Source organism: Corylus avellana, chromosome 6 (genome assembly GCF_965113065.1).
Source record: "Corylus avellana chromosome 6, dhCorAvel1.hap1.2, whole genome shotgun sequence".
Classification (NCBI taxonomy): Eukaryota; Viridiplantae; Streptophyta; class Magnoliopsida; order Fagales; family Betulaceae; genus Corylus; species Corylus avellana.
This window is the reverse complement of record NC_142495.1, coordinates 12053228-12071436: the sequence shown is the minus strand read 5'-3', so window position 1 is coordinate 12071436 and position 18209 is coordinate 12053228. Positions and strand designations below refer to the sequence as shown.

General features: G+C 37.0%; 1 protein-coding gene across 1 annotated transcript; it reads right to left on the bottom strand.

Annotated features, from left to right (window-relative positions):
- Positions 1–9063: 9063 nt before the first annotated feature.
- On the bottom strand, positions 9064–17191 carry LOC132188624 (uncharacterized). The gene is made up of 3 exons (XM_059603135.2): positions 16995–17191; positions 9963–11778; positions 9064–9856 (listed from the first exon to the last, which is right to left on the bottom strand). Exons 2-3 carry the CDS (start codon positions 11692–11694, stop codon positions 9462–9464), a joined length of 2127 nt encoding a protein of 708 aa, XP_059459118.2. The 5' UTR covers positions 11695–11778; positions 16995–17191; the 3' UTR covers positions 9064–9461.
- Positions 17192–18209: the final 1018 nt, after the last annotated feature.

The window sequence follows — 18209 nt, the reverse complement described above, 5'->3', positions numbered from 1 at the left end:
TCCTCACTACTTTTCTCCATCAGTGTTTCTCCGCAAGCTGAGTCAACCATCCCTTTATTTGTATCATCTAATCCTTCATAGAAGATTTGTACTTGCTCATCTTGAGGAATGTTGTGATGTGGACACTTTAGGAGTAAGGAATTGAAGTGATCCCAAGCTTCAAAGAACAAATCCCCATCTCGTTGTTGGAACATTTGAAGTTCCCTTTTAAGTTGCTTTGTCTTCTGGGTTGGGAAAAACCTCTTCAGAAATTTGGTGGTCAATTCTTCCCAAGTATGAATGGATTCTGCAGGCAAGGAGTTGTACCACAGTTTAGCATTATCTTTCAAGGAAAAAGGAAAGAGAACTAACCTGAGTCTCTCGGGAGTTAGGCCTTGAACATTCTGCAACTTGCATAAGTCAAAGAATTCTTTCCTTGTTACCTTGTTCAGTTTTTTGTAATCAATACATACCCTCCAACCAGTGGCTATTCTTGTAGGTATCTGCTCCTCATCTTCATTCTTCACCACAGTGATCCCAATCTTTTTTGGAACTACTTGGACTGGACTAACCCATTTACTGTCTAAGATGGGGTAGATAATGCCCACATCCAACATTTTTAATACCTCTGCCTTGACTACCTCCTTCATGTGTGGATTGAGTCTTCTTTGTGCATCCCTGGTTGGCTTTGCTTCATCTTTCAGGAATATCTGATGCATGCACTTGGCTGGACTTATCCCCTTGATATCAGCAATGGTCCATCCTAAAGCAGTTTTATGCTCTCTAAGAACTCTTAACAGCTTTTCTTCTTCCCCACAACTCAGATTTGCAGCAATTATAACCGGTAGTGTCTTGTTTTCTCCTAAGTAGGCATATGTTAGGTGTTCTGGCAATTGCTTCAATTCCAATCTTGGAGCCTAATCAATAGAAGGGACAAGAGTAGTATTAGTAGGCTCAAGGATCTCAAAGGGAGGAGTGTACTTACTTGAATGCTTTGGAGTGGCCTCAAGAAGGTGCACAGTTTCAATGATGTCTTCAGTGACGTCTTCAGATTCCGTCTCAATGTCCTGCCTTGTAAAACTATGGGTGAAGGTGGCCTCTAATGGTTCAATGTGATGGACCTGAAATACTTTCTCAATAGCACCATGAAGCATACAGACATTAAAGCATTCCAGATCATCTTGAGGTAATTTTAATGCATCAAATATTCTAAATTCTACCTTCTCATCATTTACCTTGATACTTACAGTACCATTTTTCACGCAAATTTTTGTATCAGCAGTTCTCATAAAGGGTCTTCCTAAAATGAAGGGTAATGGCAATGGCATAAGAGATTCTTCCATATCCAGTACAATAAAATTTGCAGGTAAAATAAATTCCGATACCTTTACCAAGACGTCCTCAAGTATACCTCTGGGTCTTTTGATGCTTCTGTCTACCAATTGCAAGGTGATAGAGGTTGGCTGAAGCTCCCCCAAACCTAGTGTCTCAGATATAGTGTATGGCAGCAAATTGACCCCTACTCCCAGATCCAGCAATGCATGCTCAAAAGGATGATCTCCTATCCTGCAAGGAATGGTAAGACTACCTAGATCTTTTAGCTTTGGTGGTAGTTTTCTTAGAAATACCGCACTTACCTCCTCTGTCAAAGCCACTGTCTCATGCTCCTGGAATTTCTTTTTATGAGTTCAACAATCCTTTGAAAATTTAGCATATGGGGGAATTTGTTTAATTGCATCTAATAAAGGAATGTTAGTCTCTACTTTCCTCAAGGTCTCAAAAATGTCAAGAAGCTGTTTGTATTTCCTTGGCTTTACTAACCTTTGAGGGAAGGGTGGTGCATTCACCTTCTCCATTTTACTTACCTTGGATGTTGAGGCTTCATCTGGAGATGTTTGTGCTGGCTCATCCGCTCCTATGACCTTGCCATTTCTAAGGGTTGTGACTGGTTTCACCTACTGGTGACCCCCTGGATTGGGTATTGTTTGGGATGGAAATTCACCCTGCTTTCTTTCACTTAGCTCCTTAGCCATTTGCCCCATTTGTACTTTCAGTCTTTCGATAGCTTGCTCGGTCCTTTGAATGGACTGGTCATGCTTGGCATTGGTTTATTGTTGTGCAATCACAAATTGGTGTACAATACTCTCCAGGTCATTCTTCTTCAGCTCCTGAACTGGTTGGATTGCTTGTTGGGGACCCCTCTGTTGCCCTTGCGGATTTAGAGCATTTTGATTGTTACTCCATGAGAAATTGGGGTGGTTACGCCACCCTGCATTGTAGGTGTTGGAGTATGGATTGTTCTTGGGAGGGAAATTGTTTTGTCCCACATAATTCGCCTCTTCTTGATCTGCAAATGGAGACAAAGGACAAGTCTTAGTAGTGTGATCAAATTGAGAACATATGGCACATACCTGGATTGGTGTGTCTTGTTGAATAGGTGCGATGTTCTGAGAAGTCATGGCTTTGACAATCATATCCAGTTTTCTTTCCACAGCAGCCATCTGATTTGGAGATCCACCATTTAAGTTCACTTCATACATGCCTTTACTTTTTACTCATTGCCTTCCTCTAGAGCAGAATTGTTGGGAGTGCTCACTTAACGTTTTAAAGAGCTCCATGGCTTCCTCATTGCTCTTTTTCATAAGTGCACCTCCACAAGCTGAATCAACCATACCTTTGTTAGTGTCATCTAACCCTTCATAAAAAATTTGTACCTGATCATCTTGAGGGATGTTGTGATGTGGGCACTTTAGAAGCAATGCATTGAAGTGGTCCCATGCCTCAAAGAAAAGATCTCTATCTCTCTGTTGGAACATTTGAAGTTCCCTTTTAAGCCGCCTTGTCTTTTGAGCTGGAAAAAACTTCTTTAGAAACTTAGTGGCTAATTCTTCCCAAGTATGAATGGAATCTGTAGACAAAGAACTATACCACAGTTTAGCATTATCTTTCAAAGAAAAAGGAAAGAGAACTAACCTGAGTCTCTCCAGACTTAGGCCTTGTATGTGTTGAAGCTTGCATAGGTCAAAGAATTCCTTCAGATGCAAATTAGGATCCTCAGTACCTGTGCCCCTGAAGTGAGTCAATGCATTGAATATCTATAGGGATATGTAATAATTGCCTTCCACCTCCGGTTGATAGGCTATGCTTGATGGTTGGTTGAGGTTTGTCGAGATGAAAGCCTGTTTCATCGGTCTTCGCACCGGTAGTGGATTTGCGTCTAGTGGTCTTGGTACTATTGATGAGTTCTCTTGCAAATCTTCCATTGTTTCCTCAACTTTTTCCTCTTCTTCTTTGTCTCTAGGCCTTTGTCGAATTGTCTGCTCAATTTAGGGATCGAGTGGAAGGATAGTTGAATCTAGAGATCGACGACCTTGCATAAGTTCAATTGCCTCCACAGTCAAAGCAGCTTCAATTCTACTTGTCCGGATTCTCCCTGGAACTGTGCTCGATCACAGGTTAGTGCGCTCGATCGCACTCAACCGCCGCTCGATCGTAGTAACAGAATGCTGGTGCCGCAAAACTAAAACAAAACAGAGAACAAAAAAGAAAAAAAAATAATAATAAGAAACACGGAAAATATTTTTGATTTTTGATAAAAACAAAATTAAAAATTAAAACTTAAGATAACAAAACTAAAGGAAAATAATTCTAACAAAATTTGCCGCAATCCCCAGCAACGGCGCCAAAGACTTGTTGTGAAAATATCTACTTAATTTAATAGGCAAATAATTGTACGTTTTACCCGTAAGTGCACAAGGTCAACATAGTAGTATATGATGCAAGTACGGGATCATTCCCACGAGGCTTGTTAAATTTTGCTTAAAATAAATTCCTTAAGTAAAACAAAACAAAGATTGATTTTGATTTGATAATAATAAAAGGTAGGGCTTTGATATTCACCACTAATCATGCTTACATAATATATCAATATGCCAATGCTTTGATCACGTTATGAATACTTAATGTTTGTCAACCTAAGGGCATGGGTGTATTCTCTTTAGGCTACAGAATTTCCTAAGCAATGAGTTAGGCATGGGTGTATATTCTAACTCTTTTCTTTCTTCAAGGATTTAGCATGGGTGTATACTAAGTTGTTCTTTAAGAAAGCATGATTCTATGGAAATCGACAAACACATGGAACCTAGGGCATGGGTGTATACTCCCGGTTTTCCATGTTGATTAACCCAAGAACCCGATGTGGATTTCTTTTGTTACTTTTATTAAACCCAGGACTCGGTCATCCAAATTGATTTAACTAATTAGTTCATACCACATGCATATGTTGATCAAGCAATTACATATGAGGAATTCATGAAAACAGGAATTAATCAAGTTAAATATCACAACATGATCATCACAAAGGCGCTAATATTGAATATTAAATAGACATAATTAGGGCTTCAATTTAACCGTACTAAGTAAATTAGTTACACATGAATTTGATGTTAAACATCTTCATAAAATAAAAATAGAATGAAAAGAATAAACCCGAAACTTGAACTTGAAGGACTCCAATTCTTCTCCTTTGAAATTGTGTGTCTATTCTAGAGGTTTAAGGATCTATTTATAAGCCTTAGAAATACTCTAGAAACCCTTAAAATCGTAGGGTTTGAGCCCTAGTTCGCACAAAGTTACAAAACCCTAAAAATCACACTTTCCATATCAAGGTTGGCGGCTGGCTTGCTCCTCACGCATGGGTGTGCTCGATCGCAGCCCGTGTGCGATCTACCTGCGATCGATCGCAGGTATGCGATCGATCCTTTGTGCTGGCACTCGATCGCAAGTGCGATCAAGGCTTCCTCTGGTGTACACGAGTGCACACCTTGCGCTCGTGGTCGTCGCCTGTAGTGCGCTCGATCACAGCTCCCCTACGATCGATCACACTACCAGAGCCTCCAATTTTTCCAAAATAGCTCTTTCATGCTCAAAACTTCTGAAATTGCTTCATTTTCTTCCAACAACCTACAAAAACAAAGAAAGCACATAAAAGAACTAAAATGGCATAAATTAATCAAAACTAAAGGATTAACAAATGTAAGTTAAGGGCTAAAATATGAATATTTTAGCACTTAACACAAAATTTAATATTACTCCAGTGCTTCCATATGTGTGATACATAGTTGCCCCAATAGCTAGTTTACACACAATGTATTGCAAATTTTTCCCCTTCCATGACTTCATGCCTTCCATCACCACCTCATCCCAATCCAGCCAAATAGGACTAACCAAACTTTTAAGCATCACTTCTCTCCATAACCTCTTACTCCCATCACACTCAAAAAATAAATGCTCCCTACTTTCAATGGTATGGTGACAAAATAAGCACTTTATATCCCCCACCATACCCCAACTTAGCAACCTATCCCCTGTATATAAGCCCTTTCTAATAGCCAGCCATAGGAAGAAATAGTGTCTAGGAATAGCAAAAGAAAACCATACCAGTTTTTGCCATCCAACCTTAGGAAACTTCTCTCTAAGTGCCTCCCATGTGTCCCTACAAGAATATTTGCGATTCTTTGAAGGCTTCCAAATAAGCATATCATGAACACCCAAATCCACTAGAGACAAACGGCTTTGAATTGCAACCAACTCTTCCAACCTAGCTGGCAGCCAATTCCAATCTCCATTTTTTATCACACTAGAGAGCTTTGCATCTATACGGCTTCTAGAGTCATCTATGACCCTAAAGCCATCTTTATCCAAGAGAATTCCATCTGGGTGCCAAGCTCCCAACCATAAAGAAATTTTGGATCCATCCCCAACCTTGAAAGACAAATAGCTTTTAGCCACCTCACGAAGTTTGAGGATTTTCTTCCAGCTCCAAGAAGAATCCTGTGAAATTTTAAGTAACAAGAAGCTTCTTCCTTTTATCAAATTTGAATGAACCCAAGCAACCCAAAGAGACCCCGATCTAGCAAACAAAGACAACAAATGGCGAAGAATGGTAGCCTTGTTCCAATCAACCAACTTCCGCAATCCTAATCCACCCTCGTCCTTTAGAACACTACGATCATCCTAAGCAATTTTTGCTTTTGCTGGACATTGCTCATGTCTCGAATTACTTTCTTGGGAAAAATGAACCTATTGAATTTCTGCTCCATGTCTCGAATTACTTTCTTGGGAAAAATGAAAATGGACGTCCAATATACCTATATGCTGTACAACACAGAGGGTAATAATTGAAGTCTACCTACAAACGAGAGATGCTTTGACATCCAAGAGTTAATCCTACCTGAGATTTTATTCAATAAACTATCACAATCTGATGCATCCAACTTCTTCGAGATCAAAAGAACCTCCAAGTATCTCATAGGAAGATTTCCCTCAGCCATCTCTAGACATTCCAGCAACCTTCCCTTTAAACCCACATAAATCCATCAAAAAAAATAAAGCTCTTAGAAGGATTAACTTTCAAACTTGAGATGGCAGCAAACTCCCCCAAAACTTGCTTTATAACCCCCATAGATCGCACTGAAGCCTGGAGAAAATAAGCACATCATCAGCAAAACACAGATGAGTCAATTTAATGCTATCACACTTCGTGTGAAATTCAAACTCTGATCTCAAAGCTGCTTCCTCCATAAGCTTAGAGAAAACCTCCATGGCAATAACAAACAAGTAGGGAGAGAGGGGGTCCCCTTGCTGCAAACCTTTCTTACCTTCAAAATACCCCCACTAAAGTGCCATTAAGAGCAACCGAAAATTTTGGAGTGGCTATACATTCCCAAATCCAGCTAGTAAATTTCTCAGTGAATCCAAAACTATATAGATAGTGCATAAAGAAAAACCCAATCAACCGAATCATAAACTTTCATAAGATCAGCTTTGATAGTACACCTAGGTTTCCCTTCACCTCTGTGATAGTTTCTCACCACTTCATGAGCCAACAACACATTTTCTGCAATATTTCTATTATGGATAAAAGCAGATTGGTTCAAACTAATCAAATCCCCCAAGCAATGCACCATTCTATTTGCTATAATTTTTGTTATACATTTGTATAATACATTACAGCATGCTATGGGGGTGGAAATCACCCATATAAGAAGGATTATCCTTCTTTGGAACAAGAGTCAAGATAGTAGAATTCATCTCCCTCAACAATTTCCCAGATGAGAAAAAAGATCTTATAGCATTAAACAATTTTTTGTTTCCTCATTCAAATAAACTCCACAATAACTTTTCTTATCCTTATTTTTCTTATACCATTTAAATATTTTATCAAATAAATGTAAGGGTGGAGAGAGAGAAAAGAGAAACTCATTTAAATATTTAGTTAAAACAAATGATAGGGGAAAGAGAGAGTAAAAAAAAAGTTTTTTTTTTTTTTAATAAAATAATGGTAAGGCAAGAGCAGTACTTTTGATTCCCTTGAATTTTCTTTGATTTTTGAAATATTAAGAGAGTCTAAAGTTTTTTCTACATTTAAAATGATTGTGGTGCATTCAAAAAGAAAATGGATAAACATTAAAATAAGGTGTCTAGACTCTAGACCCGTCTGAAAATGATTTTTTTTTTTTTTTCTAATTAAAAAAAGGTTGAAGAGGGAGACCAATTGTAGCTATTCTACCTGGGCATGACAATAGTAGGACCAACCCGCGAGGGACTACCTAAGAGAGACCTAAACGGCGAAAACCGCAGGCGCACCCTCAAGACCAGCTGAGCCATAACTTAACCACCCGCCCCACTAGGGCATCAATGGAAACCAAGTTAGTTTATACTAATCAGGCATGAGGATTCTCCATTGCGGAGATTCGAACTCTGAATGCTTTGGTAAAGCTCTTAAGAGGAGTAAAACACAACTGTAGATTCATTGAAACTCGGAATGCTTTGCTAAATCTCGATCTATGCATTTTTGTGATCGAAACCACTTCCTCGTTTGATTTTGCTTTGCTAGTGCAAAATGCTCCTATGACGAAGCAACAAGAAGTGGCAATCGTAGCGCTATCTCATGCGGTTGCGGAGCGGCCATTTCCGCTCAATCTTTTGATAGTTTTGCTGCACTCTCTGGAGGTTCAACAAAAAACATGAGCAAAGATTGATTAAATTTGAAATACTGGAGGCAGTAACCTTTGTTTAATATAGTTGACTTCTTGTCTCACTTTTTTGTTCTTGTTTCAGGTAATAGAGAAGCAAAGAGTGATTGATTTTGCAGAAGCACTTCATAGTAAGCTCTCAAGTACTTCGAGGAATTGGAGAATGTAAGATTTAGATATTTCATGGTCAAAATCTCAGTGTGTTGGGTGATCACATGTAATATTATGGGAACATTACTCATCGATATAAAATCCATAATTACTTTGATTTTAATAAATAAAAACAAAAAACAAAAAAAAAACAAAATATTCCTTTGAGATAAATTTAATAGGAATTGATTTTTCTAAATCTCTTTGCATCGTTTGTTTCAAGGTAAAATGTTTTATGTTGGAAAATATTTTTAGCAAACAGCTGAAAACATTTTTGGCAATTGACTTGTATGGAAAATTAGCGACAACAATGGCAAGCGACAATGAGAAACTGTTCATGACTTCCGACAACATTCGGTAGCAATGGCAGTGGCGGGCAGCCACTTCTGGCAAACTCCAGCGGTGGCTCTGGCGCCATACAACGGCAGTGAAAAATGAACTACAAGAGAGTGCATGCAAAAAAGAGAAGGTCAAACTCGAAAAATTGTTTACAATTTTAAAAAATGTGAAACCATTTTATGAAGATTAAATAAAGTTTTCTTAGTCTACCAAAAATATTTTTATTTTGACCATGATTTTTAGTGAGTTAATTTGGCTCATTTTACTTGCTTTGAACTTATTGACAATTGTATAAATACCTTGAATGTTGTTGTACGAGCCATCATTGAAAATAATGCAAAATCCTTCAGTAATAGAAGAGTTTACTTTCTCTAACTTCATGATATAAGGTTGTCGTAGATAGTATACTGCTTGAGATTAAGGACAGTAAGTTGGGGGGAGGAGGGGGGTTTTGAGCAAGGGAGAGGGAGTAAATATTGTTCCCGAAAAATCATAAGGAAAAGGATGCACCTGTTTTACGGAAAACTCTCAGAAAATTAAATAAACAGAGCCCAAAGAGTTAAACTCAATCTAGCAGGCTGTAAGGCTTTATAGATTTTAATGCACATAAGCAACACTACCTAACAAAAATATACATAAAGGATAACAAAAAATGTCATGTAAGTTATACTAACACCCATTCTAAAACATCTCTTGGAAGTCATGACTCTAATCTTGTGCATATTCTATTGCTATCCTATCCGTTTCTAATTAGAGTAATACTAAATACTCGACTCTTATCCCACTTACATACAACTGGGTTGATGAGACAGTGCCTATTAGCCCTTAATTTTTTTCCTTTTTTAATAAAGGTTGATCCAATGCTTATGGTCATTGTCCCATCAACCTAGTTATATGGGAGGGAGATGAGAGTTAAATATGAAGTATTACTCTTCCAACTCTTATCTTTTGTCTTCACTACAAGGGCTCCTTCTTTGCCTGAAATCTGGAAGGTCCTTCACCATTAATGGCCGTTTCAGCAAAGTCTAAGTTCATCCATGAAGATTGACTATTTTGGGACGCAGTCTCCGGTGCTTCGTCAACAATCCAATCATTCATTGGATCAATCTCTTCAGCCACAATGTCACACTTCTCACCTGACTGAAACTGCTGCAGTTGCAAATTATAATGCACAAATGTCAGATCACTAAATCGTTGTTGCTCAATAGGATTCCTTCCAGTTGTGAGCAGCTTCTCAGCCAAACTCCTCTTTAGTCTATATCTCAACGCACCATCACAGCTCTGGCTTAGAATTCGAATGGCAAATCTCTGCAGCTCAGGATATTGTCTTCCATAACGAGACCACCACAGAGCTGCAGTTGAATTTACATAAAACAAAGCTTAAAATCTTGGTTTTTGATTGATTCAAATTAACACAAATGGTGAGGATCAATAAGCCAAAATATAGAGCTGTCCTACCTGGAGGGATGGTGGTTGTTCGGTCAATGGCACTACCTTCTTTAAACCCACCTCTAGCAAGTCTATACTCCTCAAGTTGCCGGGATATCAAATCTTGACTTCCCTGATCTGGTACCAAGCGAATAATTGAGTTCAAAAGGCCAAAGGAAACCTCGGCATCACTATAGAAATCACTTGAATAAAAAAGGCTCGGGTTTAAATAATACCCCGCAGCATGGATAGGGCTATGGAGATAGGTGTCCCAAATCTCGTCAATCACTTGCCAAAATGGCATGTACTGGGATTTCTTATTTTTTAATTCCTCTTTAATTGTCTCTTTTACTTGATCCATTGTTTCATATATGTACCCAACTTGTGGTTTATCAGCCTGATTGATTAAAGATAGAACACGCACCAACGGCATAGTTGCCTTCAAAGCAATACCAGAGCGGGTCCAGAAAGAGTGATCTCCCACCAAATGACCTACCATCTTTCCCTCTGTTCTAGAAGCCCAGATTGATGTGTTCCACTCAGATGAGGCAAACATGCTCTTTAAATTCTGCTTTTCTGACACAATATTCTGTAAATTCATAAAGGGCATTGCTGATCTTATTTTGGAGGCCTTAATTAGGTCATGGCCAAGAGTATGTTTCTTCAAAAGATTTAAAACAGTTTCATGGCCATAAATAAACCTTGTAATGGTCTTGGCTTCAGTTAATACCCCTCTGATGGACTCGATCATCCCAATCTTCTCTAGCATGAGCTCAATGCAATATGATGCACTCACGGTCCAGACCACTCTCTTGCACCTATCCATGAATTGCTTGCCCACATCTCCCACCCAACCCTTTGTAGAATATGACACTACTTGAACTATATTGTCAACTCCAATATCTTCAATAACTCTATCCAACAGCAATTGTAACTTATCAACATCACCAATGAAAGATGTAACATCAACTGACCTAAGATAAACGGCACCCAGTGGGCAATCCACCAAAAAGTTAACCAGATGTCGACACTTTTCATCAATCCATCCATCTAACAAGATGCTACACCCTGTGCTTGCCCATGAATGCCTAATCTTCTTCACATACTCTTGCATCTCCTTAACCTCATCTTCAAGCAACCACCCTTTTAGTTCCTGAAAACTAGGGATGCTATACTCCACCTGACCATGACCAAGTGTGGCATTTACCATTCTTTTAAAGCTAGGAGCATTGACAGCACTGAAATCTACACCTGTTTCATAGAAGAATCTAGCAATGAGTTTTTGGGCTTGCCCTGATACTGAATATTTTCTTGTTTCACTATTGATGGCTGTTTGAGATCCTATGCTTCCATTAGGAAGAGAACCACTGCCTGACAGATCGTCTTTCACAGTAGAGTCCATATCAACTTGCCTCAGATCGCAAGGACCAGCATTTTGAGCAGTTTCATGCTTATTATGCTTGACACTGTTCAAGTTAGGGCAACAATTCCTCTTCTGGGGAAGAGTTGGGTTGTAGAGCTCTCCAACTCCCTTGCCAAAACTTTCTGTCTTTCTTTCAAGTAAACTATTTTTAAAGAGTTCCCTCACATTTTGAGGAACATTTTCACAAGGGGCAACATCACCACGTACACCTCCTAAGTGGCACTTGAGACGGAAGAAAGTGCTCACAACTTTACCACAATAATTGCATTGAACTCTATACTTTTTATCAAGAGCCGTACCGTGATCATGAACATTGATGGAGCCTTCACTAGCAGCCATTTTGTTATCTTGTTTTGGATTTAAAAGTAACAAGAAATCCTGAGAATTCAAATTTGTACATCAAGAGCTTTCAGCAAGTTTCACCTGCAAAACCACAAGAAAGAGTGATAAAGATATAACAATTAAAGGGCAAAATCCCTAAAGTTTACGGTGAAGAAAGTGATATGTGATATGGTTTCCACTTCAGTCATATGAAGAACCATATGACTAGGCATTTCTGCTTGATATGCATAAAAATCAACATAATCTGGCAATCATTGTATGTTCTATTGAAGAGCTTAAAAAGTGCATGAATTAAATAGAAGCGCAATGCCAAAACATAGGTATTGAGACAAAAGTATGAGAACTGCAGAACAACTGAAAAGAGTGCAGGCAGCCACAAAGGTGGGACCTAGAAAATATTAAACACGAAATATCATAATAAGTTGTGCTCACTTGATGAAGAATTTGAAAAAATCTGAAAATTTTTAAAATGAAGAAATACAAAATTAATGTTATTGAAATACCATCAATTTAAATATCCATTGTATGGATAAAAATATTTAAAAATAAAGAAATTAAAATATTATAATAGTTACAACAATAAAGGTAATAGTATCAAGATACCAGTGGTGGTGGCACCTGCAGCGCTGGTGGTGACTGTAGCAGCAATGACAACAATGGTGGCAGGTGGTGGTAGCAGTTCTGCAGTTGTGGTGCCAATGGCAGCAGCAATAGAGGTGATTGTGACAATGACAGTGTGGTGCTACTGATGGTCGTAACGGTGATGGTTGTGGCAATAATGCTGGTGATGGTAATACAAAGTGTAATGATAGTGATACAATAATGGTAATATTGGCATCGCCTTTACAATGAGACATTTGACATGGAATTTGAACTTGAGATTTGGACCCTTGAAAATCCCAAGTTCAAAATTCTACAGAAGTATTGAAATAAATCTCTTGTTAACTCAAATTAGGAAAATCAATAAATTTCCAAAGTACAACTTTAAGTAAAATCCCACTACAAAATCCCTCATCCAAACACAGCTGGTGTTGTTTGGGTTATGCCTAGTAGGGTGAGAGAGATGTTGGTGAGGACAAATAGGAAATACCTAATGCTCTAGAAGTTTAGAGGTTGACTCTTTTGTGTTTAATGTGCTGTATTTGGAGAGAGCAGAATGCAAGAAGCTTTCAAGATCGAGAGACTTCAATGTTAAGAGTTGAAAAATATGTTGCTCCAATCCCTCTACACATGGATGGCAACGTTCAATAGTCTGCCCCCAGTTTCAATTTTTTTGAGTTTCTGGATTTTTGTTCCTCTTTTCCTCCATATTAAAGCGTTTCTCTTATATACTTCCCATATACTAGGAATGCGCCCCTATGCATTCTTAATGAAATTTAATTACTTCAAAAAGAACTATAAAAGGGAAAGAACAAAGAGAGACCAAAAAAAAACAAAAGAACAAAGGAGGTGATGAGACACTTTAGCACATTAAAAATGATTATGCTCACCCTTCTGAGGCTATAAAAAAGGTGCATAAATCTATGGACAATCTAGTCCAATATAATAAGTTTTCGAAACTAAAAATCTCTCGAGTGGGTCCACGCTTGAGCAAAATATAGCATTGACAAATTCCAAGAGAGTTTTTTTGTTACGATGTTAGCAAACCATTATCCAAGAGCAAAGTTAAGATGATATCCATTCCTAGTTGGAATTCAGATAAGAAATTGACCTTAAATGAGCACAGTAGCCTACGGATACTTACAGAGACAAAACAAATTGAGATCAATACAATCATTTACCCACTTATTTGATGAGAACTGGAAAATATTAAAGATAGGTGAAAAAAATTGAACTTGATGAGACAACAACGTCATTCAGTCTTCTATGTCAATTTCTTTTCAAATATCATGTTTCTATTTTATTCTGAATCCTCTAAATAATCAAAAATTGTAGCTTATCACAAAACTTGTAGTAACATTTCGATATTATATGTATAACCAAGCTCAACAGCTTCAGGCTTGCATTGAAGCACATACACCAAATCACCGTAGAAGAAGAAGAAAAATGCATGTATGTTCAACAGTTTGGGTTGAATGTTTAACAGAAGTATCAATATACATAAGATTTGTAGAAAGTGTGATCTAGAGGAATATTACAGGTGGATCCAAGTGTTGTGATCTTATCAATATTTTACACCCTGAATAATGTCCAGCACCTTAAAAAACTTGGATATGCCTATGAATAAAAATTGGAGCATGAATTTAATAGCTGATCAATATAGAGGGTTTGAATCCAAGCAATTAAGTGATGCTTTAGAAAAAGTATGGTTTTGGTTCAGAAGCATGTAGGTACCACTGAACATCCAAATTTCAAACAATCTAAGAATGGTAACATTCAGATATTTCTTCGATTTCAGCCTTGGCAAATGATAAGACATCAATAATAATTGGTTGATCTACAAACAGAACTACGTCTGACTGAGAGGGTTTAAATTCAAGCAATCAAGTGATGCATTAGAACAAGTATGGTTTGGGCTTAGGGGCATGTAGGTACTACTGAACATCCAAATTTCAAACAATCTAAGGACGGCAAGATTTGCTTTGATTTCAGCCTTGACAAATGATCAAGACTTCAATAATAATTAGTTGATCTACAACCTTGACAAATGATCAAGACATCATAAATTTACTAGCATTTAGTAAGCTTGTTTTAATGCTCAATGGTATTTTGGTAATTATCACATTTTAGGGCTCAATCAAGTTAGCATGCATCTGGTATGTAGGAGTTTGTTGTTTGGTATCTAGACTACTGGATTTGTTTAGGTATTGTTTGAGCCTTGTTTAGTTAGGTCTTTTAATTGTCAAGTAGGATTTTGCTGTCATTTAAATGTTTTTCATTATCTGGTAGTTTTGCTTCTACAGAAGCAGGTCTTGCAGTGGCAATTCAACAATTTAGTTAAAGATAAATTTAGTATGCATCACACACTTTTAAATGGAAGGAAATAAAGAGAAGATTATAAACTTTTGATAACTTTACCAACTTTCTCTCCAATTCTCACCCTATTATGAAGAGAGTCTAGTGGACAATTGAGGAAAATTCGAATCATACTCTTCCCCCTTTCCTTTCTTGTCTAATCTCAATTACTAACCAAATAATGGAAACGAATAAAAGTTTATAATTCTCTCTTCTTTTCTTTTCTTTAGAAACAAAAAATAATGTCAACCCATCCAAAGACCATACATTTTGTCACAAATCCCTAATAACACCTTATAAACTTACTAGTTGCATAAACCTTAAGATACTGTTGCTCTCCAAATTCTTGCAAATTTTTTCAGTTTCAATTTATCCCTTAAAAGCATAGTCCATCTGAAGGAGGATAGACCGAGGAAATTTTTAATTGTGCATTGTAATGGGCATTAGAAAAGGAAAAGTTATGATTTTAGCATTTGTTGTGGTGAGCGTACTTTGGATTTTGTAGTTTGTGTAGATTGTTTAAGTTGAAGTTAATATTTAATTTGAAAGACTTGGAAAATTGTAAAAAAGAAAAGAAAAGAAAAGGTTGCCAGGTTATTACTAGCAGCAGCAAAGATTTGATGTCTGAAAGGGTGGAAATGTTTGGGGCCTTTGGATTTTCAAAAGGTGTGAGAGAAGAGGTATGATTAGGGGTTGTAATTAGAGAAGAGGAGAGAAGTTCATGGGAATTTTATTTTGCTTTGAACAGTAACCAGTAAATAGTAACAGTTAGTAGAGAAGGAGAGAAAACAATCTAGGAACGTATGCCTCCGATAACATATATGATTGGAGAGAGAACATCAATCTTCCATTATTAAAAACCTGAATCTCTTTGGGGATATATATTATTTAGAGAGAGAGAGAGACTCTTTCTTATCCTACTAGCATTAGAATTTCTCAATTGAATTATAACCAAGAAATCTAATAAAACCCAAATAGAAGAATTTAATATAAGAAAATTACCCTAAAAATAAAATCACATAAAGGACTTTTGACGAAATTATTGATATGCTCCCTGCACATAAAAAAACCTACAACTGCTTAAACTAAAAATTGTTTAACTACATACTCGTAATGCCTTGATCTTCAAAACTATACAAAACTTGTCTAAATCTGATGTTGAATGTTAGCCTCTCATATGATAAACTCTAAGTTGCCAAACCTAAAAATTACTCTAAAGACAGCAACTTGAGCATTAGTCCATGTCAGTGTCACAATCTAAATTTAATATATAATTTATAGATCTTTAACTAACCTTCTTAATCATAAACCCTAAAGCTTAAAAGGCTTAGGACACTGATATTGATCGCCAATAGCATTTGATTGAAGGGTTCTCCAAATCAGTTTCAAACCCACATCTCATGCTTTGAGGAAATCTTACTCTTTGTTTGGTGCTTTGCCAAAAAGAAAACGACTTTAGCAATTAATCACTTCATTTTTTTGCATTGACGTAAGATAGTAGTATACCTATAGACAAGAAAGATAATGAGTTTAAATAAGATAAAAGTTTAAGAGAGTTCAAAAGTGGCTCTTTAGAAGACCTCCTTCCTCTTAACCTTGAGAGCATTCTAATAGGGTAGTTAATGGGGACATACCAAAAAAATTAATCTACAACTTGCATGTAAATTTAATCTTCACATTGGGGATGAAAATTTAAGTTAATTGGTGCATAGCACAAAGAGTTAATATACAACTTGCATGTAGATGTAATCTTCACATTGAGGATCAAAATTTAAGTTAATTGCTGTCTCTGCACCCAACAGCATTTGAATTAGAAAATGTCATTGAGGCAAATCATTAGTGCCACAGTTGCCTGAAGATTAAACAACATTCCTTCTCTGATATCCAAGGCATGCACACCAAAATAAGGAGAAAAGAACTCCAAAAATTCAATAAGACGCGCCTTCTTTCAAGTTTCAAGTAAGGATTATAAAGTGTCTTCATCAGTGATAGTTCATAACCCCAATAGTATTTAAAGTTTTCTCAAAGTGAAAATGGGCAGATGCAGTGAAATTCGCCATGTCATCCACCTGAACTAGTTTTATATTTCATATCCACAACACTAACTACGGCTATAACAAAGAGAAAGGAAAAAGTGGCACCTTTAAGTGAAAATAAATAAATAAATCGAACAGAGAGAGAACCCATGAAAACCAAAAGGATGAAACATAAATATTTTGAATTTGTACACACAAACAATCAATGAGCATTTAGAAGAATTCCATTAGAAGTCAAGGGAACAAAACATATAACGTATATGCAACAAATAAAACGGATAAGAAAGAAAAAGGGGAAAAGTCTACCTTAACAGAAGCAACAAAGCTCAAGTCTTGAGCAGACAGAGAAAGAGAAAGAACCCTTCACACAATAGTGAATGATCGCGTGAGTGAGCAGCTCAAATTATCATTTCCATTATCATGCATTTCATCATCTTTAAGCACTGCCAGTCTCTCCACTCTGCTCTGTGCGCGCGCGTTTGGCATCGCATTAATCTTCTTTCTTCTTGGCCTTCGGTATTGTCTTCGTTTGGCATTGGAAGCGGCCCCTGATAATCTTTTGACACGTGCTTAGCCCGAATTTGCTCCATCCACTACCCCACGCGCACCCAGTAGCGCGTGCCTCCCAGACTCTATGTTATCAAATTCTTAGTCATTTTATAAGTACAACATTAATTTATATATATATAATTATAATAAAATTTATTATACTACTGCAGCATTTTTTTTTTTCATAAAGAAAGAGAAGGAAAAAATTACAGTATCTTTGTCGCTGTTTTAAAGATCCAAGTGAAGATATAAGTTCGAGAGAATATTCGCAGGCAAGACTCAAGTCTTCTTACGATTGTATTTTAAATAATATTATTATTTGAGATAGGCTAGAATTTAATAAAAAATTTATATTTTATTTATAAAAGTTTATGTGGCAAGGTGCCACATTTTCTTTTTGTTTTGTTTTTTTCCCTCACAAAAAAAATGATGTGGCATCTTGCCATGTAGACTTTTTATGGGCAAAATGTAAAATTTTTATTCAATTCTATCATTTCTCTTATTATTTAGTACTGTGACTTCAACAACAACATTGTAAAATAATTATGAGACGAAAATGAAATATATAGCATTACTTTTTCACCATTATAGACATTTTTGGTACCAACTTGTTATGGATGTGACTTGTGATTGTAACAGTTTTCTTCTCAATTTGTGCAAGCCCTCCAAATCATTGAAGTAACTATAATTGAATCCACTTAAGGTTGCTGTTGGGTGTCTGATTTCAGAGTTCCTGCTTACATGGGTGCCAATGGAACTGAATAATGAACCAGCAGCAAGAGTTTTGCAGAAATTCTGAAGGAAACTGTAGAAATCCGGAAAACTAGGATCATATAGTTCACTATACACATTCAAAAGTGAACAAATTTCAGCTGACGATTACAATTTACACCACTACCGAGAAACAAGCAAGAGCCAAGCGCGCTGGCTAACCTTTGATCTAAGAACCACTATCAATGCAATCTTTCATAT

Coding starts and splice junctions, on each gene's coding strand:
- LOC132188624 (XM_059603135.2), bottom strand. CDS start 11,694: ATGGCTGCTAGTGAAGGCTCCATCAATGTTCATGATCACGGTACGGCT. Junction 9,857..9,962: donor AACAACCACCATCCCTCCAG/GTAGGACAGCTC, acceptor ATTCAACTGCAG/CTCTGTGGTGGTCTCGTTAT.